The sequence below is a fragment of the Anastrepha obliqua genome, chromosome 3 (assembly GCF_027943255.1).
Source record: "Anastrepha obliqua isolate idAnaObli1 chromosome 3, idAnaObli1_1.0, whole genome shotgun sequence".
Lineage (NCBI taxonomy): Eukaryota > Metazoa > Arthropoda > Insecta > Diptera > Tephritidae > Anastrepha > Anastrepha obliqua.
The window spans coordinates 143,607,902-143,632,451 of NC_072894.1; the positions used below are offsets into that span (position 1 = coordinate 143,607,902).

The 24,550-nt window shown below is 36.7% G+C and overlaps 1 protein-coding gene across 2 annotated transcripts in view; it reads right to left on the minus strand.

Moving 5' to 3' along the window:
- Nucleotides 1–23,157, minus strand: part of LOC129240268 (transcription factor AP-2-epsilon) — a 116,641-nt gene extending 93,484 nt beyond the window's left edge. For both annotated transcript variants that reach the window (XM_054875962.1, XM_054875961.1), the window contains exon 1: nucleotides 23,101–23,157. In XM_054875962.1, the coding sequence (XP_054731937.1) occupies nucleotides 23,101–23,157 (57 nt within the window). The remainder of the gene's footprint in view (nucleotides 1–23,100) is intronic.
- Nucleotides 23,158–24,550: the final 1,393 nt, after the last annotated feature.

The following is a 24,550-nucleotide window of genomic DNA, read 5'->3' on the forward strand; positions in this document are numbered from 1 at the left end:
CTTTCATATCTGGCTATAAATTAACTCTTGGGCTCTTGTCGAGATGCCTTGCAAGCTTTGCATACTGCACAAATTTTACCAATCTGCAATATTCATACAAAGATGTATGTACATATATGCATTTAGTATGTACGCACACCCTTACATGGATATGTGTATACTCGTTTAAGTGCATGTACGCGTTTGAACGTATACCCAAAGCTACACACATACATATGTATGTACGCGTGCATGCATCTACAGAAATATTTCAGACTAACTATACAATAGTCATAACAGAAAGCCAGAATTAAAGCGAGAATAACTAAGAAGATGATAATCGATTTTTGTTTATTGTGATTTCACCGGGCAGTCTTCACGATTTCTTTTCAGTCAGATGATGCAACATGAACAACTTTTAATGAAGTAGTAAAATTCATTCATAAATGCATTCAATGACTTCACCACCAAAATGCCAAAGCCAACATGAATGCCTACTGCGTGTAAACTTTCAGTTAAAAGCCCAGTACGGCCATTACATTCTATATTTTCGTACTCTTTAAGATACTTTTGCACAAAAATACGAACGCGTGCACATGTGTGTATTCAAACCAATGCTATTGCAGTGAGCCTCTCCCTTCGAACTCGTGTCTGACTAAAAATCGTAAGGGCAAATTCTCATCTATACATACGCATATACATATATACGTATGGCCAGTAATGCTCTTATAAAGATTCAAACATACATATAATATGTCCCAGGCGGTACTTCGTTACATATGTAAATCCTAAGCTTCCATCGAAATGTTGGAATCGGGAGATTCTTGTAGGTTATTACAAATGAATAAACAGTAAGAGTGCATGTTCATCAAACCTATTTAATTTGGGCGTACGCGTATTTTTTGGAAAGTAGTGAATTTTGTATATGCAAAATTTAGCTTGCCTTTTTCTTGCAGGGATGTTTTTTGTGCAATCGCGGACGAAAATGCGTACGAAAGGCACGAGCCTAACGCACGTTCCTGTTTTCACTGCGATTAATTAATTTTCATTCCTGTAGTTGTATTTAGCTGATTCGAGATACCAAGGCTCCTTCAAAAACCAAATTTATTTTTGTAATTAGAGCCGATTCTAAAACACAATTCTTTATGAAGGCAGGAAATTACAATTCAGTTTATAGAATTGGATTGTCAAAATCCAAGTGTTTGGATCTTTATTTCTGAATTGAATTCATTCTTTTGATATGCAAAATAAACGTATTAAATATTTACATGTCACAAAAATAAATTAATTCCTTTAAATAAAATGAATAAAATAAAAGAAACGGTTAAGGTGGAGCAAATATTCATTAAAGAATTTGAACAATGCGAGCATTGGCAATTACAACCCACGGGATATTTATATAACAATAATATTAAAGGTATTAACTCCAAAAAGTGGCTTAATCCGAAAACATATTGACGTAAGGAAGATTTGTAACAGAGATCTTAGAAAAGTTATTCGACCAACTTAGGTTGGACATACTCGTATAAATATATATATATTATATATATACACATATATATGTATATAATTAGCGCGTACATCCTTCTTCGGTGTTTGGCCGAGCTCCCCCTCCTATTTGTGGTATGCGTCTTGATGTTGTTCCACAAATGGAGGGACCTATATACATATATATATTCAGCTATTAGTCCATAGATGTTGCTAGGAGTATTTTTAAACCTTCCCAAATGTCTTGTTTTTTTCGTCTGTCATCTGTCAACAATATTCAGTTCAATAATGCATTTTTGTCGCTCTTAAAAATTTCGTGCCTTCAAACTACGATTTGCGGACATCAAAAAACCACTTGTGAAATGCTGCTTTCCCGGTTCAAAAGGAAGTATTTTTTGCATCGCCAAGCCAAAAACAACGGCCAAACCAAATCGCTTCGGCCGCAAGGCAATGCCGTGTGTTTTCTGGGACCAGCGTGGTATGATTTGGTACGAGCTATTAAAACCAGGTGAAATAGTTGACGGTGCACGCTACCAACAACAATTGGCCGATTTGAACAGTGCAATACACCGAAAACGCCCAGAATATGCCGATCGACGTCACAAAGTAATTTTTCTTGATGACAATGCACCGCCACATCGAACAAGTGCGACCCGGGAATTGGTGGAGACGTACAATTGGGCACCGCTGGTGCATGCGGCTTACTCACCAGACTTGACGCCTTCTGATTATCATTTGTTTGCATCGATGTGCCACGCACTTTCCGAGCAGCGCTTCAATTCTCACGAAGAAACCAAAAAATGGCTCGATGATTGGTTTGCGGCCAAAGACGGTCAATTTTTTGGCGCGGCATCCACAAATTGCCTGAGAGATGGGAAAAATGTGTCGCTAGCGATGGCTATTATTTTGAAGATTAAAATTGTAACCATTTTTTGTTAATAAACGTTTGAAATTAAAAAAAGTCTCATTTTATAGGTATATACACTGATGGACAAAAGTCACCGTCAGTTAGTATCTAGAAGATTATAACATCTCCCGCGCCCAGAACATAATAGTATATAGTGTAGTATATTTAACGAAAACTATTATTTATTTAAATTCTGTTTCGATTTCTGTGTGCATTTCTGGTGGACAAAAGTCACCGTCATTTAATAAAGTACTTAATCAATTTAAGTGCTTATATTATTTTAGTATGATGTGTGTTTGCCGTTATTTTTGGTGACAGGTTGCAATCGTTTCTGCCTTGAATGAGCCAGTTTTCTGGTAACATCTGGGCTTATTTTCTGCCATTCCTGTAGCAGCGTTTGCTTAAGCATATTTTTTTAGGTAACGTGATGCTCCCGAATGCGCCGATCTAAATGGTCCCATAAATGTTCTATTGGATTCAGGTTGGGTGACTGTGGCGGAGTTTTCAAGGTATGGGGAGTGTTGTACAAGACCCACAAGCGAACTATTTCTGCGGTGTGCTTGGGGTCATTGTCATATTGAAAATAATAGTCTGATTCAATGCCAAGCTTTTGAGCACTTTTTTTGGAGATTTTCTTTGAAGATATTCAAATAAAGTCCTTTGTCCATTATTTCATCGATAAAGACGAGCTCTCCGACACCAGCCGCCGACATGCATCCCCATACCATGACTCCAGCACCACCGAGTTTCACAGTTGTTTGTATATGCTTCTCTGCTAATGCATCGCCCTGCTTTCTCCACGTTAAAACACGTCCGTCTGATTTATACATATATGAAAAATTTTCTTTCATCAGAGAAGATAACTTTTTCCCAGAAATCTATTCCCTTGCTTAAATGCTTTTTTGCGAAGGAAAGACGCTTCGTTTGGTTGACCTTGCTGATCTGTGGTTTTTTTCTGTTTTGTGCTAGGGATCTTAGTTCGTTCCATGATAATTCAAGATATTTCATTTCAGCTTCCGTTGAGCGCCGCCAGGTAGTACGTGGTCTGCGAATTGCTGTACTAGTTTGTTGAAATGAATTCCAACGCAACGCTTGTTTAGCGATATTGTCATTTTTCTTTAGCCATTTCCCTTTTTTGATTTCTGATGATGCGTCGACCTGGTAAGGTTACGCCAACAAATCGGCGTTGGTTATTGTTCGGAGGCAGAAAATTCGCAAAATTCGACGAAGGCAGCGATTTATGAACGTTGGCAGATGCTTCCTGATCTTCACAGTTACTTCCTGGTGGTGGAACTGTAGAGTATATCTGTATAATAGAATGTATTTGACGTTAGAGAAAAAGATGCGCAGCTTGGTGTGAAGGCTGATAGTTTTGTTTTGCCACAGTGGAACGGGGATGCCAAGGTATTATAATTTGTCAACGATTTAGATATGGTGTCATTGAGATGCATCGCTTTCGTTTTTCCGACGTTGACTTTGAGGCCGGTTGGTCTCAATTTCTCCTGCATGGCTTGTGTCAGCAATTTGAGGTCGAACAGCTTGTATGCGAGCACACAGATGTCATAGCATATGTCAGGTATCTGGATGCAGCATATGTCAGGTATTTTGTTGGATGTTTGGCCGAGCTCCTCCTCTCTAGATACATTGTGGGATTTCCCTTACAGGAAGTTATGCTGTCTTAGCATTTAGACTATTCGCGTTTAGAATACGTTTGCGGTTGGATTGGGAATATTTGGGGCATCATTATTGATTGCTGTGATTTGATTAACTCTACAGTTTGCAGTATAATTACCGCTGCAGTTACTGGATTTTTTTGAGGATAAGTCTTCCTTTTGCTTCTTACATACGATACAGGGCCTAGAGTACAGTATTGCCAAACTCCTGGCAATTGGTTTAAATAGTTCTTCTACGTTGATTTTTCTAAAATTATTAACTATTTTTTAGTTTTAACTATTTATTTTTAACTATTTTCAAAATTTAAATTGAAGAATTTTGTTGCATTTTATACATAAATGTAATTCAAACATACATATATGAGTATGAGATCATATCACATATTCAGCTTATACAAACACATATTTAATTGAAATTCATGTTACAAAGTAGTATCCAATAATTCAGAACATAATTTTTTTTATCAGATTATGGATTTTTTTAATACACCTGCATCTTTTCTTGTGCCCAAACATTAGTATTAGATAAGATAAAATTCTTTCTGTTGAAGCATTTGACCGTAGTAAGCAAATACTCATTTCAATTTCCTATTTTTACAAGTTATGTTATTCTATGTAAAATGCTTAAAAATCCGTACCCATCTTTCTTCAGCTAATTTCTGACTATTTAACCACTATCTTATTCGATTCTAAGAGACCTATACTTTAACGCAAGTTAGTTCATCAAACTCAGCACTGCCATTGATACTTAGATCTCTCCTGTTTCCCAATACAAACATTAAATTAGCTCGTAGGTACTTCATACCAAGAAGGTATTGAAAGAAGGAACACCCATTCAAACACTTTAAATTCTTCGACTTAAATAACACTAGTTTACACCAAAAATGGTCCTCGACCAAAAGGCGTTTTTTAAACTATAATAATTTGAGGTCGCTGAAACCAAAAATGAATTTTTTTTTTTTTTCAAACATAGCCAAGTCAAAAGCTGCAAAATCACACGTGTTGACTTTATGGGTCATAACTTCTACAATTTTTCGTCGATTCAGACAAACTTAGACTTCAAATTCAGAAAACCTATCTTATGTCGATATAAAAAAATTGTTTGTTTCAGAAAAAAGTTAATAAACTTTGATAATTTAGTAAAAAACGACAAAAATGCCTTTTTTTTACTTTCACCACCTGTTTTGCAAAAACTACGACTTCCATTGACACGAATTATATATTGCCATGTAGGTTATATGTGTGCCTTTCGAAATTTATGCACTTCAAAGAAATGGTGCGCACTATTTTCGAGATTGCAGGTACTAACTACACTATTGCCCAAAAAACAGGGTTTTTGCGAATATCTCGAAAACCTTTCTTTGAAAAAAAAAATAAAATTCATTTTTGGTTTCAGCGACCTCAAATTAGTTTAAAAAATGCCTTTTGGTCGAGGACCATTTTTGAAAGTGAAAAATTGTAAACTAGTGTAATCAATAAAACTTTTATACAAATTTCCTGGATATTCTTTCATTTCGTTTATTAGTTTTTTCGATTCAATCTTTATTATGTGGTTGTGAAAAATAATACTTGACAATATACAAAATTAAGCAAAATTTTAGCGCAACGAAAAATTGTTTTGAAACTTGTTAGGCTGTTTCAGCTCAAATGGAACAAAAAATATAGAAAATATTTAGCGTTTATTTAAGAACGATTTGAAATATTTGAAACTTTTGCACGTATCACCTATGCCCAAGGTTGGGCAAAATGCACTAAAAAATAAATGCAGTGGTAGTTAAAACACGAATTTTATTATCACTGAATATTTAGTGATAGTGAAAAAAAATGCACTACCACTAAATACTTAGTGACAGTGACAATCTTTAGTGATAATTAACATTTTTCAATAACATAACACACCTTCTTGAAGAATAAAAGTAAGACTATATGAAGTAAAGCAGAAAGAAAATGTTTTCAAAATAAGCCATAATTTTGAGTAGTGTCAGTGAGATTTAGTTTTGTCGACGTTTTGACAATTCCGACAAGGGGAAAAAGCCTTTCCACTGGCGTAGGGAAAGGCAGAGGTGTGTTGTATTTTAAAAACACTGATTGTACGTACACACTTGGTCATTTCCGTCGTTGCATTAACTCGAATTATTTTACTCGAACCAGGTTTAGACTCGAAGAATCAGTCAATGAATTGTCACTTCCATAATCTATTTTAGTATCATTGATGTAATCGGGAAGATTGATGGGATTTAGGTTGGCGCACTGCCCCAGGCTGTCGAAGAAAGGTGCACCAAGTAAACTTAATCGTCTAGCTGCCAAAATCGGATATTTACAGCGAAAGTGCTCAACAGACTCCTTCTCTGAAAGGCCCCCACAGCTTCTGCAATGGGGGTTAAATGGCAAACCTAGCTTTTCTGCGCGTGTGCCGATCGTCCAGTGATCGGTAAACACAGCTACGAGTTTGGAAATTGAATGGCGTGTAATCCCTAAGACTTTTTGAGCCGTTCATATATTGTACTGGGGCCAATGGGTTTTTCAAATAGCGCATGAAGAAGTGGAGGTCCATTTTTCCTGTGCTTTCCTGAGAAATAATATATGCATTTCCCCTTTAACAACTGTCAGGGGCATGCCGATGACCGGGTACGAGGGCCGTGAGGCCAATTCAGTCCCCTTCCTGGCAAGCTCATCAGCAATTTTATTTCCCCGATGTTCCTATGTCCTGGAATCCAGATTAGAGAAATGTTACATGCATACCCAAGAGATTTGATATTCTTCTTACAGGAGTTTACTAGTTTGTTAAAAGCTTGTTCGTTAAAACCTTGATCGCGGCTTGACTTTCGTAGAAAATGTTGATATCTCCCGCGATCGCAAAGCCTTCTGCTTGAAAAACACTAGCAGTATTCGGCAGTTTAAGGGATATTCGGCAGTATAAGGCATAGATAAATTGGCAGATTTAGAGAAAACCCCCGCTCCGACTCCCAAGTCGTCAGTGAAGACAGAGATGCAAGCTTCGGCGCAGATTTCCCCTTCTATCCTATCTTACCTATTTGGGAAGATTGCCCTAGCACGACCCTCAAACTTCAGTTTGCGGATGGAGAGATCTGTCCGAAGTTTGGAGAAATACGGTGTTAACTGCCCAAAAATGCTACTATGTCCCTTGAGAGATTTCCTCCAGAGACCAATCTCCTTCAACCTGATTGCACTTTAAGCTGCGATGGAAAGAACATAAAAGTCGATGGGAAGTAAGTACAAAACGGCATTCAAGGCAATAATTGGACAAGTTTTACATGCTCCAATGATGCCAATACATGCATTCCTTTGCACCCTCACAAGTTTAGTGATACTATAGCCCTTCCGAAGAGCTTCCCACTAAACCAGGCATTCATACGTCAAAATTGGCAGAACCACTACGTTGCATATCCACAGCACGACTTGTGGCAGGAGATTTAAAAGGAGAGAAACTATTGATTGCCCACATGATTCTGTCAGCCGACAAGATATATTTCAGGGTAACATCGAGTAGCCCTACCAGTCGAGTCGAGTCGACAGTGGCACGTGGGGTAATAGAATTTTCCGGGAAATGATTGCTTACCAGGATATTCAATGATTCTTCGGCTGATTTAGCCCACTCCCTATCTTCCCTTTTCACAAGAGTTCTGCAGGAGTGGCCCCTTGAAAGGATCTTGCTTAGTTTGGCACAATGCTTCACGGATTCCGTCCATTAGTTAGGTTTCGCATATTTAATGGCTTTTTTGTATTCATTCCAAATTACACGGTAAGTTTAAAAGTTTTTAGTTTGGTAGCATTCATTGAAAACCCTCCTAACCTTCTCTTTCAAGTCGGTCAGCGTCTGGCTCCACCCCAGGGAGGAAAGTCCTTCTTGCCAAAAGATACTGGACAAGCCACTTTGAAGGCCATCTGATAAGATCGCTCTAAGTGTCTCACTTGCTTGTCCAGTTGACCAATGGATGAGTAGGAAAAAGTACACCTCTTCAAACAGAGACCAGTCAGTTCTTTTAGGGTTCTTGTAGAGAGATATGATTTCCCGTGCGAAATTGATTTCGAAAAGGATCAACCTGTGTTCCGAAGAGGAATTTCTCGGGAAACTTTCCAATTATCACCCTAATGGCAGGCGAATTAGTTGAAAGTGTGATATCATGAACCTCCTCCCAAACGAGATCAGAAAGGCATTTATAGCATTCCTAACGCGAATACAAGCCCTAGACTTACCTTCCGACTGGACATAAAAAAGATCGTAGTGTCTACTCTAGAGGTCATGTTGCCATCCGGAGCACCAGACGTGGGAAAGATCTTAAGTTTGGCCATCCTGAAGCTTTAGGCTGGAGGAAGCTGGTCTCCTAGGGATCTCCGCAGCAGGGATGAGCTCAAGCGAGAGCCCCTCCCAGGCATTGAGAACTCACCCTTAGAGAACTCATCGGCAGACTTTATCACCCTACACCCGCGGCGGATATCTCCCGAGTGGAAGAGAGGTACGGCAGCAGCATACCGCGGTAAGTTACTTGCTACAACCGACCTTGCCTGGGTATAGGAGGGGACTATCAAAAGAATATGCACGCAAGCAGATCGAGTCTCTGTTATATCACAATCACTTACACGTGGGACTAAATCACAAATGCGGAATGACACACAAGCACAGCAAGTAAATTTGAAATCATCAGAATTCAAACTCATGAACATATTCTGATGCACCGCCAGGTAGTTGGACGCGCCAATGACGACCGTTTCTGTAATTTTTTCGCTCAGTCTGTTATCGCTGAGATTAACTCATAACTAACAGGCTGTGGAACAACATCAAGACGCACACCACAAATAGGAGGACGAGCTCGGCCAAACACCCAAACAAGGGTGTACGCGCCAATTATATAGATACAGTAGAAGCCCGATAAGTGCAATACCGATAACTGCAATTTCGCGGAAAGTACAATTCGATTTTGAGTCCATAGAAAACTCGAAAAGAGCAATAAAAAATTGCAATTTTCGGGCGCAAAAGAATTCTTGTTCGAAGAAATTTTTTACTTAATACGGCAATGTATTTGCGTTCATCACGCGCGAAGACACAGCTTTATAGCTATGCACAGTTATAGTTCTCGGAATTATTGCGACCAAAAACACTGTTCTCAGGCTTTGTGATTTTTGATTTTTACAAATAACTGTAAGATTGTAGCGCTGATATCATAAAATATGGCATCGAATCGTTTGTGACATTCAACACGCGTTAGTTTCAAACTGGTTCTTGAGATTTAAACAATCGTTCGGAGTTTGAATCATTTTTTTTTTGCTTTCATCAAATAAAATCATGGGAAAAGTGAAAAAGAATCTACATTTTCTTACATTGAAAGAAAGAGATGAGATTCTCCAAAAAATTGAAAAAGGCGTTAAACAACGAGATCTTGCATCATCCAGAGCTCGAGAAGCGTTTGTACCAGTTTTTCATGAATCAGCGGCGACGAAATGCTCCTGTTTCTAGCTTGATATTGAAAAGCAAAGCATTAAAAATATTTGATGAAATAAAAAGGATGGAGAATAATTCAATGCAAGTGATGGATGGTTTTCGCGATTCAAGAAACGCTTCGGACTTCGCTATTTGACTGTGACTGGTGAATCATTATCTTGTGATCCAGAAACCATTGAGCCATTTAAGGAAAAATTGACGGCGAAAATCGCTGAAAAAGGATATGTAACATCACAAATATATAATGCTGATGAAACGGGGCTCTTTTGGAAACTTTTGCCAAATAAAACCTACGCTTCGAAAGATGAAAAGAGTGCTCCAGGCAACAAAGTTTCAAAAGATCGAATCAGTGTTCTTTTGTGTGCAAATGGTGATGGCAGCCAAAAATAAAACCATTAACGATCGGCAAATCTATGAATCTGCGTTGTTTTAAAAATTTTCGTCTACCGGTGAATTATGCTAGCAACAAGACTGCTTGGATGATGCGGGATATTTTCAAAAAGTGGTTCTTTTGATAATTTTGTCGAAGAAGTGAAAAAATTCGCCAAAGAAAATGATGTTCCACCCACAGCATTACTCTTGCTGGATCAAGCCCCATCTCATCCGCCCGAAGAAGAATTAGTTTGTGGTGAGATGGAAGTGATGTTTTTTTCCGGCCAATTGGTGTTATTAACTTGACAAAAATTCAATACAAAACATTGCTAATGGAAACCATAATTAGTGAAAAAGATTCTTCATTACATGAACTATTGAAGAAAATTGATTTGAAAACCGCCGTGATCATGTTGAGCCAAGCATGGGGGAAATTGCTCCCTGAAACGATCGCTAAATGCTGGAAAAGCGTATTGGGTACAAGCCCAACAGTTGACGCGATTATTGAATCTAATCCAGACGATATGCCATTGGATATCGAAATTGACGACCCCCTTCTTGTTGGAGGATTACAACGGTTAAATGAGATGGTCGAAAACTATGTGGGTGAAGCAGACACAGATGAAATCCGCAATTGGGTTTTGGAATTAGGAATAGATGAAGGTGATAGTGAAGCCAATGAACCCGAAGATACTACTCAAGAAGAAACAACCGAAAAAGTCCAGCATGAATCGATTTTTGGCTGTGTCAATACAATTTTGAAATGGGGTGAACAGAACGATGTACTGTCATTCAATCAGATCGCTTGTTTGCATGATATCCGATCAAAAGCACTTGAAAAGTGTTACGAGAAAACGCAATCGAAAATAACAAAGCTTTTCCAAAAAAAATAATTGAATTTTGGAGCACACACTCATATGCCCTTCCGCATTGATCTCTTCGTATTAATTTCAATAAATATGTGTTCATTTTTCTTGAATATCGACCTTTTGAGCTCATTAATTGCATTGAATAGAGTTAAAATATTTTTCCCTAGGTATTCCTCGATCCACAGGAGAAATTCGCAAAAGTGCAATTTTTCGCTAAGTGCAATCATTGCTGAAATTTTCCAATTGTACTTATCGGGCTTCTACTGTATATAGTATATAACAGGCTGAGGTGTAGATTTTAGCCGCCTCTTACGACGGGCATCCGTTACCGCGGCAAATTCTAAAAAAAATGACACGTCTTAACGTTTGCTGAGAATTGGACTTGGCAGCTTTTCCTTATAAGCCAGTGATATTGCCCATATACATATATATGGATGTATGTACCACTCAAAGTTTATTGAAAATGCATCACTGAAAGCTTAGTGATAGTTAATTTTTGTTTGATTATCACTAAATTTTCAGTTATAATGGATTTAGCATTTTAACTACCACTGAATAGACAGTGGTAATGGAATTTAGTGGTAGTGCAAAAATGTCCAACCTTGCTTATACCACATCACAAATTTCATTGAGTTTTTCAAAGCGAACTGTATAAATATAAAAAATGAGTATATTTTTACCAAAGTTTTTCTTCTTCTTGATTGGTGCGATAACCGCTTACACGATTTGATCGGGTGCGCGGCAGCGGTTCTTTCTTTTGCTAACCGGCGCCAGTTGGAAACACCAAATTAAGACATGCCCTTCTCCACTTGATCTTTTCAACGTAGAGTAAGCCTTCCTCTTCCTCTGCAACCACCAGTTGGTACCGCGTCGAATACTTTCAGAGCCGGAGCGTTTGTTTCCATTCGGACGATATGACCCAGACTACGTAGCTGCTGGATCTTTATTCGCTATCTCTATGTGGTTCCATCGCCTGCGATACTCGCCGTCCCCAACGTGCAAAGGTTCAAAAATCTTTCGCAGAATCTTTCTCTCAAACATTCCAAGTGACGCCATACGTTAGGACGGGCATGATGAGAGCTTTATAGAGTGTTCGTTTTTTTCGTCGAGAGAGGACTTTACTACTCATTTGCAGTAAAAGTAAAAGGTCTTTAAAAGTTTAAAGGTCTATCCCAAGTTTACTGAAAAAGCAAAAAGTTCGATTCAGCCCAATTTAGACACTTCTTTAATTGTTTAACTTAACTGAAAATACTGTTGCATATTGTTTTGCTTTCTAAGTCAAATGCGTGCAATCCCATCCTTTATAAATTGTTACTTTCATACACACACATGTGCTCTATGTTTTGTTGTTGTGTAGACACTCATACGGTTAACAGGGCACTTGCATGTGTGCGAATAAAATCCACCCCCATTCAATTAGTCAAATTATACGGTATCCCTTTTCGGTTCTCAGAAAAATTGTTAGGAATTTAAACTGCACGCCGTAAGTCTCCAGCATCAAGAATTCATTCTATGTAGGTAATTTTGCCATAAACGTATAAAAGAAAGAAAAAATAACTTAAGCAACAAAGCAAAAGTCATCGCCCACAAACGTAATAAACAAGCAGTTAGTAAATATAAAAAGTGGCAATCAAAAGATTGAGTCGCGTGATGCGTTGCCGAATATAATTTATGGGAATTGAGCGGTTTGCGTGCAGTGGCATTATGTGGGATGCAAACGCAATTTGGTAAAAAACAGAGCAGAAGTTGCGTAGTAAAAAATACCCTGTTTTGCTTGGTGCTGCAATTTTCCCATAAAGTCCTCCAACATCGGACAAATATGCAAAATTATTCAAATTACATCTGTGTATGGTCTGACATATTAATTGATCGAAAGCCTAAAAAATTTCGCTACGCTGTGAATTTTAACCTTTTGATTTAAAACAATTATACCTTGAGTTTTTTGCTTATTTTGTAATAAATATGTACATTTTCAAATAGATTAACTCTTCTAGACTTGCTTTTAATTGTACACACAACTCTCTCTTAACATCGTTTTGAAATAACACTGTTATCATATATTATAAATTTTATGTTATTATAATACTGTTATTACAAATATTTTTTACACGAAATTTTTGTTCATGCACGAATTTCTAAATGCAAAATGTTTTTCTAAACAAAACATAATTCCAAAAGGATGTTTTATTACGTTTAACATTTTCCGTGTTAGATATTAGCAATAAGTACATTTTGGAACTAACCAAGTCCAACTGAGCCTCAAAATTTCAATGTGATCTTTAGGTCGCGTCTAGCTGGACAACAAGTATTGTACAATGTGGCGCGAAATTAATCATCCAATTTTGTTTATGAATAATTTTTTTACTGAATAAAATAAATAATTTTTAGGGATGGAAATCATTAAGTGACCTTTACACTCTCCATTGCTTTTCTGTTTGTATACTGAACTGTCTAGTTCACAAGTGTCAAATGTGATTGACCTAGGCTGATTAATTTTGCGCCACCTTGTATTCCCAACGGAAGAAAGTACAAAACAATGGCTTATAATAGACTTACAACGAAAAAATGATAATTTGAATACAGATGGGTTGGAAATATCTGACATAGCATCTGACATATGGTACCTACTGATGATATCATTTTTGGTACAGTCCGTAATAAACGCGGACGCTTGTTATATAGTAGGGATGAATAGCTGCAGACTTGATTTTTCCCCCTTATTTGAATATGAATTTTTATATTTTGTGCTTATGGATTGAATTTTCACTGTACACTAATTTAAGTTGTTTTTATAATAAAATTAAATTGGTTTTGTTTTAAAAATAATTATGGAATACATATTGCAGTATTTCTTCTTTTACATGGCTTTTTGGGAAAATATTTACAATTTTATTAATCTTACACGATTTTTCAAAGTTGTGGAACCTAACATATCTCCAAATTTACCTCTGTTGCATGTATTTCTTTACACGATTTTTTTGCGCGCATTTCTAACGAACGTTTCTACCGTATAAAAGCAGAGCTGGCTGTATATATCTTTTACACACACATATTCTTATCGTTTATGGTTGTAAGTTTTTGAAGTTCAAATTTTCACATTGTTAGGTAATATTGCAATAGGTTATGAAATCTGCAAACTATATTTTCGACTTAATAAAACTCGCCTAAACCTGCTACACAAATCGCTCTTTAGTTTATTTACTTATAGATTCGGCATTAATAGTATTGAGATCGGATAAAAACCACGACCACTTTTTGTATGTTAGAGCAAAATATCCGTCCGTGCTTCTAATGCTACAAGCTATAACTCCCATTGTCTAGAGTTTTTTTGCTCCCAAAAATTAATAGCCGGTCCAAATGGAATTTCACCAAAATGTTCCCAGGTATATAAAGTTATGTCATGACCAAATTTTTCATTTTTTTAATTATTTTGTTTCAATTTATTTGCTATTTGTATGATAACATTAAATGTGTACATATGTTCCTAATTAAATGCCAACTAAGTCGCCAACTAATTGGTAAATTTAACTATTAAAATTTTGCTTACCGACTTTTAGTATAACGACGTTTATTTGTTTACGGTACAAGTATATGGTAAGAACACAATTATATACGTATAACTATATTCGCGACTCCTAAAAGCATTTTAATCAGAATTTTATTCTTACTTTGATTGATGTATTCTAATACTTTTCTACTGCGAAGATGAGTGTTTTTGATGGAAATGCTTTTTTACACATAAAATTCTTAACCCAGCACCGATTTATTTGAAGTCCATGGTTTTTAATTTTAAGAGAACCGCTCAGCATGGCTGGAAATCGACACTTTAGGTTACGAAAATTAATAATAATATAATAAGGCATTCTCAAGCACACATGGATTAATTGAAAATATTATTTGATATTTTAAAATTGCATAGCAGCTATTTTTCAAACCATTTAATTTTCAGTTTCAAATTTTATTGAGCATTAGTTTTTATATGGCTTGAGTTATTTTTTCCGATGTATTTCTTTAATGTTGCTAGTCACTAAAAAGAAAGAATTATTAATATTAAGCGAGATCACAAACCACGAAAATGAGCTCATAAAATATTGTCTAAACTAGTTATTCATATTATTTATAATTTATTTTTCAAGCATTCATAAATGACAATGTTCAGCCTTCAAACTAAAAAAAAAGATTGAAAAAATTTGATTAGTTTTTTTTTATAGCCGATTCAAAAAGCAAATTTTACATGGCCCACCCTATATATACTTATTGTCGCATTGACTTGTTTTAGCGCATTATAATTTTTAAACTTGTGCACGCCTCGATGGTTTTGTAGTGAATGAAAAAACGTCGGCTGGGCTTAAACTGGATAGCCAAAACGGAAACTTTCACTACTTTTGGTATTGTGATCATGATCGGGTGGGACATTTTCTCGCTGTGTTTAATTTGCACGTAAAATACATACCAGTGTTTCTAAGGAGGATAGAAAATAGAAGATAAGAAAAATGTGCACATGTACCACGGTACAACACCAAAATGAAGAAAAAGTTTTTTCTAATAACAGTCGCACCTCGGCAGGCAATGGCGTTATCAGTTACAATTTTTCATTATCAGTTAAATTTTTTCATTGCATAATATGCCAAAGTCAAAAACCACCAAATGCAAATAGTTCAGTCACATATAATTAACATTATTCACATTGTTTTTAAGTTATTTTAATAAAAATTATAAGTTTTCTAAGTTTATTTTGTCAATGGTTTCGAAATGTACTGTTTGGCAACACTATGTGATGAGAGGCCAATCAGCTGACACGATTCTATGGAAACTATCCAAAATCCTACAATACTACGGAACGGAAGGATGGTGAAAATTCATTTACATGGGGCTTTCATTAGTTTCATCGTGTCATCTGACACGGGCCTGCGTTTACCTTGGTGACTGTGAGCACCATAAGGCAGTACGTTTTTCCAGTCAAATGAGGTATAACCATACTCGCCAGCGGCGGATCTTACTCGATAACTTTACTGTCGCTTTCGTATGCAAATTTTTCGTCAAGTTAATTAAGCATAGAGATAGCGAGCGGGGAAATGGCGAATAGAAGAAACCCATTGTTTTATGAGTACGTAGAAGATTTTTGTAAACGTTTACAAAAATTTGTTTTGTGATTTGTTGGAAAAAATTATTGAGAAAGGAAGAATGCGATGAAATTTTGAAATTAATTTCCCGCCAGCAAAGTGTGACGGAGCAGTACGCAAAATGTAAGAAAATAATGCTAAAAATTTGTTTTTAGGTCAAGTTGAGTTATAGTATAAAGAGAATCAAATCGGAGAAATGTGCGTTGTCAAAAGTAAAACGCACTGCAGTCTATAACATTGCACACAACTAATAGGCTCGTCACAATGTAACTTCTGCTCAAATATGAACGAGACGGTATCAATAAAACGGTCCGCGAATGACATATGGCAAAAATAAATTTTTTGTTTTTTGGTAGGACTGTTATAAGCTTACATGGCAAATTTCAGCTTGATATGTCACATAGTTTGTTTTCTGTGCTACTGTAAACAAGTCAAGCTCGAGTGTGTTCTTCGAATTCCCTTTTATGACTTCAATTGTCTCAAAATGTTTTCCACGGAGCGGCAACTTGAGCTTGGGAAACAGGAAAAAGTCACAAACTATGGGACATATCACGCTGAAATTTGCCATGTAATACCTGGTGTATAATACCGTTGTAATCCATAAAAATTGTGCGCAACGCTTTCTTTTTTGACTAAAGACGACGTAATTTTTTTGGGCTTGGTTTATTCGGAGCTCTCCATTCACTCACCTGATGTCTCGATTGCGTATTGTACTCATGCGTTTGATGAACGTTGGGTCGGATTCAGCCTTGGAAATCATGTCTTGGCGATACTCGTATCAACTCGGTCTCTTTTTTGCAAGAAATTCAGATCTTTTGGAACCAACTTTGCAGCAACTCGGCGCAAACCCAAATCATTAACTACAATCTCCCGAAGCAATGTTCAAGCCCTCTGCCAGCTCTCTGATGGTTAATTTACGGTTATTGATTAACTTTTCTCTCACTTTATTGATGTTTTCATTCAGTCATCCTCGATGGATGTTTTGTGTTTTTGCTACAATTTACATTATTGTATAAGCTTATCTAATAAGCGCAGTGAAAAATGAGGAAAACAAAATGAATGTTGCAATGAATACGAGTATGGCTTGGCGAAACATTGCTAAGTCTACTATCTAAAAGTATTTTCTTGCTTTTCCTGACTTCGCCAAGTATACCAGTGATATGTAAGTAGCTTCGAATTAATAAGCATACCAGCATTGTATACGATTCTTTAAAAGCCAAATTAACTCCATGCATTCAGGGAATTTATTAATTTTGATTATGAACTAGGGACTACAAGTTATTTAAGTGAAAGTGAAGTGAAGTGATATTGCATAAAATGATTTAGAAAGCAGTGAGCAAAATTCAGAATATGACGTTCCCGTAGTTTCCGCCAAAATGGCGATGATAGTGTTTTCGACGGCATTTGAAACTATACAACATGGTGTGCACTTAATTTATGTAAAACAAAAGCCGTACAAGGGCGCAAAACTAAAAGTTTGAATACAAACAATTCTATAACCCTTTTTTTATTTTAGCCTCACTAAGTCGAGCCTCTTTAGCATCTCTCAGTTTTAAATCAAGACAACTATAGATACATCACAAGCCACTGAAAATACCTTATGAGTATTCTAATTTATTTCGGGTTGCTAACAACAGAGGTCAAGCTTGTATCGCAATGTAAGATGCACCCTTTCTGAACTGAGATATCACAAGTCGAAGCAATTTTTTAATCGTTCGAGACCACATCCAATGTTGGAAAGTATAATATTGTCCTCTCCATGATGCCTTGCCGACGTTTTAAGAGTAAAACCTCAAAACTCAATTTTTGGCGCGGATCTCTGATAGTACCGATCTTCGGTTCGATAAACTGCTAACTGACTTAGAGCTGGAAAGCAAATGGCCCCCGCAATTTCTACACGAGATCTTTAGCTGAGATCCGCGTATTTGAGAGCACTCGCTCTGTTACCAGTCAATACACAAATTTTTTTGTATAAGTATAGTCAAGGCCCTGCCCTATGGAAGGACAGAATGTTAACCCTGGGCAAACCGCTGTTCGATAGTCTCGAGCAACTGTCTGGCTTAGACGTCAACAACCTAATAAGGTTCCTAAACCGCACAGACTGGATATAGTCCTGCTGCAAATAACTGTTAAACAATTTGGTAACGAGGATGTGGCAACAAAATGGTGCGGAAGCGCTAGTTGGATTCTGGCTGAATCACCACTCTAACCAACCATAGCCAAGGCGCTAGGTTTGATCAGCTGCTATAGTTCAGTCATTTAAGCTTAAACTAGGTAAGAATCTCGGAATTCGAGATACCCAGCTGTAAGTCGTAAATACTTGTATATTGACACTATAATAGTTGTCTCAAAACCTACATATGGTAGGGTGTACGCAAATATTAAATTTCAAAGTAAGTAATTCCGAGGTGAACTTACTATAATGACTAGACTACTATGGAGGACTACAATGCGGCAACAGTCATGTCTCTCGATAGTTACGTTCGCTATCCCTTAGAACAAAAAATTATGAGACAGTTGAAAGCAGATCTAAGCAACTTAATTGCAAACCTTCGCGAATTGTCAGCAGAAGCATGAGCTCCTAATCCTAATAAAGTAAGCAGTAAATTTTCTATTCACGCATTAGCTGCAAATTAGATCTGTTGAAATTGTCGGCGCCATCGCGAATTTGGAGGTCAGGCGTATAGTAGGTGAATTAAGCCAATCATATCACCACATTACTTATCTGCACGGGATTTTTTCACATTCTTGTAGTGTAGTATCAAAACTGCAGTAAAAAACTGGAATTTCTGGGAACTCCTAGCTTTTGAAATACCACTTGCATTCAGTTTCATCCTCAAAGCAATCGATTAAAAATTACAATTTAAAAAATAATTTTGGCAAATGTCTGGGTGTCCGTTAGTCAGCATGGATATATTCCTGATGAAAAGGTTTTTAAGAACCTGTCCAAAGTTTGAAATTATTGCAACAGAGATTCGAGTTCCGTTTACCACAAACTTAACTATAGAATATGGCTAATGGACTTAGAAGCAACAAAGACTTCCCAAAATTGTATACACAGCGTCGCACGGGTATTAATAATTGCCTTCGCGTCACCTACAGCTTTCTAGCACTGCAAATTTATGCTACAGATTACGAATTGGAGCAGCCCATATTTTTTCTAACACATGATCGCGAGCTGTTTGCCGCCTCCTTTTCCGTAGAATTTTTTCTAGGCATAAAAGAGATCAAGTGGAGGCATTTTCATACTACTTTGTTAGGATTATTTCCGTTATTTAATATATATTCCACATAATCTCAGAATATATGGATATTGCACTTATTATTGAATTTGTTTTAAATAATGGAACTTTAAATTAAATTAAATGAAAACTGCAAAGAGCGGGGACAAGTGTAACAGTGTTTCGAACATGTCTTGATTTCAAAGCAATTCTTAATCTGGTTGTTATGAAGATAAAATGAGCATAATTGTCATACCAACAAACACCACTTGACTAGCATCACTTTATTTTATTACACAGTTGTGCTCAAAGGTGTTCCAAGCTTAGGAAGGGGAAATAATAAAGATATCGAGATAGATACAGACAAAGACATATATATACCGAAATTCTCATAATCGTGGGGTCGATTTGGCAATGTCTGTCCGTCCATCCGTGCGCACGAAAACTCGAGCAAAAATTCATATATTTCAAGGAAACTTGGTACACATAGTGCTATTTATCCAAGCTCAATAGGCCAATAACGAAGTCCAATTCCCATATAACGGTAATTTTCAGAAAAGAATAACATCTCTGTTATAAAAAACCAAAATTATTCAAATGGGATACAAATAATAAATCATAGAAAACAAATACGTCCTAATTAGAAGTTGAAAAAATGGCTGGTGTCACGACATATTTGGTTAAATGCCCGATATCGACTTAATAAAACTCTCCCTAAGTTGGTGCAAGTATTGCATCCTATTTCATTTAAATTCGGCATAATTATTATAGAGATCGGATAAATTTCCGCCCATCCCTCTGATGCTACAAACTATAAATCTCTCTGCCTATTAGTTTGCCGGATTCCAAAAATAAACATCCATGCTAAACTGAATTTTAGGAAAATAAGCGCGGGCTTATCAAGTTCGGTCCGGACCAAATTTAGCCTTCCTACGTTTTTTGTTTTTTTTTTTCGTAAGATTAATATGTAAAATTTTTCCTAAGCATATACACACAAGAGGAAGCGTACACTCAAGTGTACAAATTTATTTACATCCATATATACATACATTTAAATGAGTCCTGCAAACAGACAGTAATTGTTTTTGCGTGAATTCAGCTGATAGGTCGTTTATAGTGGTTTACATACTCGTGCATACATATCTATTATACGCAAAGGTGTCAATCATTGGCAGTAACGTTCATATCTGGTTAATTTGCATTGTAATCTTCTGCAAGTGATGTGTGCATTGAGTTCTGTTGACAGATAATTGCCTTACGAAGAACACACAAAAAGTCCTATTCGAATTCTCCATCGATTATTGTAATTTTGTACTTGGAAAAGATTCCCGTGCCAATTAGTTGTTATCGACAAGAAATCACTTTTTTGCTCGTAAGATATCACTGCATTGGGCGCCCGCTCCAATAAATTTTTATACAATAAGTAAACTGAAATTTCCAAGGACCCAGATCTTGCTACCGTTTCTTTTAAGTAGTTCGAAGAAGATTCGTATATAAAGACAGAACTGAAATTTACGAACGAGTTTTCGAGTTTGTTTTCGCGACTAATCTACCTCGAAAGTTTTTCAGGCACGGAAAAGAGCCATTCATAAAATTTTCGGCAGATTTCTTTCGAAGGTTCGGGGTTTTTGAGGCATCTTCGCCGACTCATCGACTCAGTACATTTTTATCAAGTATTCGACTTAAAAGCAAACAATTTAAGAGCAGCGTTATCTTTAATTATTAAACACATTTTTCTGTATTATTTTTTGTTCTTAATTTGAGAAAGCCATGTCAATATTCAAACACAATTTATTTGCGAAAATCAATACATATATGGTATTTTATTTCTCGATTACAAGCAACGAAAAATTGGTCAAAGTTCCGCTTATAGCACTGAAATTTAATTTTGCACTTATCCCTATAAATAATTTTATGGTGAAGATGTTGATATGGTTAATATTGAGTAGAGTTTATCTTCCTCGCTGCATTAAACACTCAGTCGAAAATGGCAGGCTCTTTTAAAGCTACTAACTAACGAATTCATACATAGTGTAAATATGTAGAACTAACGAATGAACCAAAATTCAGTATAACTGGTAGCTCTGAAACTCAAAGACAGAGATCAATAAACTCTGGGCACTTGATATTTGTTGCGAAGACATATATTTATATTAATGAAATCTCAATTTATTCTTGTTTTAAATGGAAATTTATTTAATTTAAGAAATGTTATTGTTCAATTAGATGTGCCGGTAATGCTTATAACCGAGGAGTTTCATATAAGCACTTCCTTTTTATAAACATCGAACCATGTGTATTTTAGGTGGTACTTATATTCGGGAAATACCATATACTTATAACTTAATTAATAATAAGTTACAATTTTGCGACGAATATTACCCGATGTCATCGCTCCGCCCGCTCAGTGATTTGATTTTGTTATACTACTAGAGTTTCCAGGCCTATCAAAATTGGACAAAAAGTTCTCGACCTGTACAGAGCAGCAATTAAGGTCCAACTGTATCTAACGAACGAGAGCATGTGATATTGGGGACCGAAACTATGACGACAGGCAAGAGCATGAAAAGTTGTCCTCACATCACACAAATACCTTATTGGGAAGTGTTTCAAACGAGCACGAAGCTTGACGCTAATGGTTATGAACTGATCCTTCCAAATAAATAAGAAGGCAGAGAATAACATGGGAGTGGAAATAGTAACCAAGGTCACACTAATGTTCCTAATGGGGTGTAAGGCCTCCAAATAAATCTCCACCGCTCTAAACAGCCCACACCTGAAGTTCTACTCACGTTAAGGAGGGAGACTACGGGGGTGGCTAATTCATATATTCTACCTAATTTCAGCACGGTTGACATAAGGATGGTTGCTATAGCCTATAGGAACAAACGACGAGCATAACCACAAGAAAATTTAGCCAAAGGAGGAAGAAATGAACATTTGAAAAATGAATGGCAATGGCAAACCTCCGAATCTCATTCTCTACGAAAAATATCTTCATGAAAACCTTCCAAAAAGCATTTCGGATAAACACTCGGAAGTTTGCCTGGAAACGCCGTGGGCGACCGGTATTAGAAAGAACTTTTTCTATAATTTGGCGTTTCATACTCGTTTCATTCAGCTAAGGCCGGAATGTCACCACACGATTTAAAGCTCATATTGCGCAACCTGAATCAGCCAAAATAGTGTAATTGAATAGGAATTAATGAACAACCTTATAGGAAGGATTGGCGGAAAGAAGAAGAAAATGTTTTAATCCCGAGAATTCCAAACAATTCGGCATATCCATTTATACGTGTACAGTTTCCGGTTCGTTATGACGATTAATAAAACGCAAAACCTATCGTTAGAAGAGTGTGAAGTAATCCTAGAAATGCCCTGTTTGCCCATGGCGTGCTCGAGAGTCGGTTTTGGTTTATCTCTGGACGGAAAGACAAAGGGTATAGTTTATCATTAAGTGTTGCAATAAAAGTATTTGGAAATTCATCCTTATAGTTAATGTTATAATTTGCGTGGGTGACACCGGGTTTGAGCAGCTAATATAGGTATAAAAACAAAAGAAGTTATATCGTAGTTAACATAAATTAAATATCACAAATTTCTGCCCATATCTTTGTTTTACAATTGTTTACAATAAATTTATGTATGTGTTCGTGTCTATTACTTTGCAGTTCTGGAGCCGACAGCCTTGGATGGAATGAACCCGTTCTCCAATTTACGGTGTCATCGTGATGTTGTTGCACAAATGGAGGGACCTATAGTTTTATGCTCACCGTTTTTTCGACCCCGGGGCCTAGCGAATAATGGGCGCGCAAAAATCCATTGGGTTACGACAACCGCCATAACTTTATTAAAAATCTGCATTTGTGCCTGATACATGGTTTGAAGCATTGGGTATTGGAATGACTAAAATACAACTGGGTATTTTTCAAAGAAATCTCAATTAATCTAGGCTTGTAGGCATGCAGGCAAAGTTATCAAATGATTTTATATGTTTTTAAACTCACCATCATGAATTTCTGGTCCTCGAACTGGTGGTCACTGGTTCGATGTAGGATATGCATTTGTAACCAAATTTTAATTTTAACAAACAACAAATGAACACACAATTAAGCACTTTTGCAGTTATATAAATATTGTTTACAGGTACAAAGAATATTATCCTCTATTAAGTTTTACAATACACTAATGGCACTTATAAAGGCAACTGTACGATCATTCATATTGGCAATTATACATGCATACATATGTACATAAGTACATATACATACATATGTATATTGAGATTACACATCCTCCGTTGGAGATTACTCAGTTAGTATTATCTTTTACAGAATAGGTTTTTTGATTTATGACGAAATATAAATGAAAATATACTTTTGGCATGCCGCATTCTACTTGTCAAGGGACATCCACACAAATTTATAAAAACACAAGTATTATCCGTAGGCGACTGGACTTTGAGAACTGTTGAAACTGGATCAATTTACGGCGAGGGCTTTAATCGCTTATTTCATGTACAAATGCATAGGCAATTAAATAATTAACGCGCTTTGATTTTTTTAGTCGCATGTTTTGTTTATGTAACATATTTTCAATCGAAACATTTTTTATGCGTCCTTTTTGGAAAAGCAAACTAAAACAAAAACAAAACACACCGCACTTCAATGGGTTGGCGTTGAATATCAGAAGTAACCCGAAAACGACATTTACCCTTGTGCAGCCAGAGACGGTAGTTTTCGACTGAAACTAAATTTTCTGGTTGGACGTACAGACCTTCAGGGTATGTAGGTAAACAACTACTACTACTGTCCCGGCTGCTGCTGATGCCGTTGTTATTGCTTTAGTGGCTGCCGAGCAGAGAACGCAGATGCTGTTGCCTAGCTCTTGGCTGCATTTTGTCGATTGTTGTTTCCATATTGTTTTGCTGGCCCCTTCCATCAACAAAGTTACCAACCGTCTACTTCATGTAAGGGAGCCAAGTCAAGGCACCGGGGTGAGCATTAATTCGCGTGGCATTTTTGTAGCTGCTACAAACCTACGTACAATAAGTAAGATAAGGCACGAGAACAGTTGTCTCGCTTGTGGCCGTTTCCAGTAAGTGTGCAACTGTAGCCTGAAACCGTATTCGCTCTTTCGACAGTATCGTTCTGCCCAAGGCAAAATCTCATTTGTTGAAACCATCTCTTTACCTCGTTTCACTTATCGTACAATTATACAACTACCTAAATTCATACACACTTTCGTATATACACACATGCATACATATGGTAAGCAGTATATGTTTGTTGGCATGCCTTTCCAGGTGCGTTTTGAATCACAACTTTTGCTGCTCTGTAAGCGAAGAGTGAGCGAGACGTGTAATCTCTTATACAGCTGATAAAAGAGAATACCATATTCCGTAATGCAGAGAGGAAAGTGAAAGCTTAAATAATAACATGTCCTTCGCCTGATAAA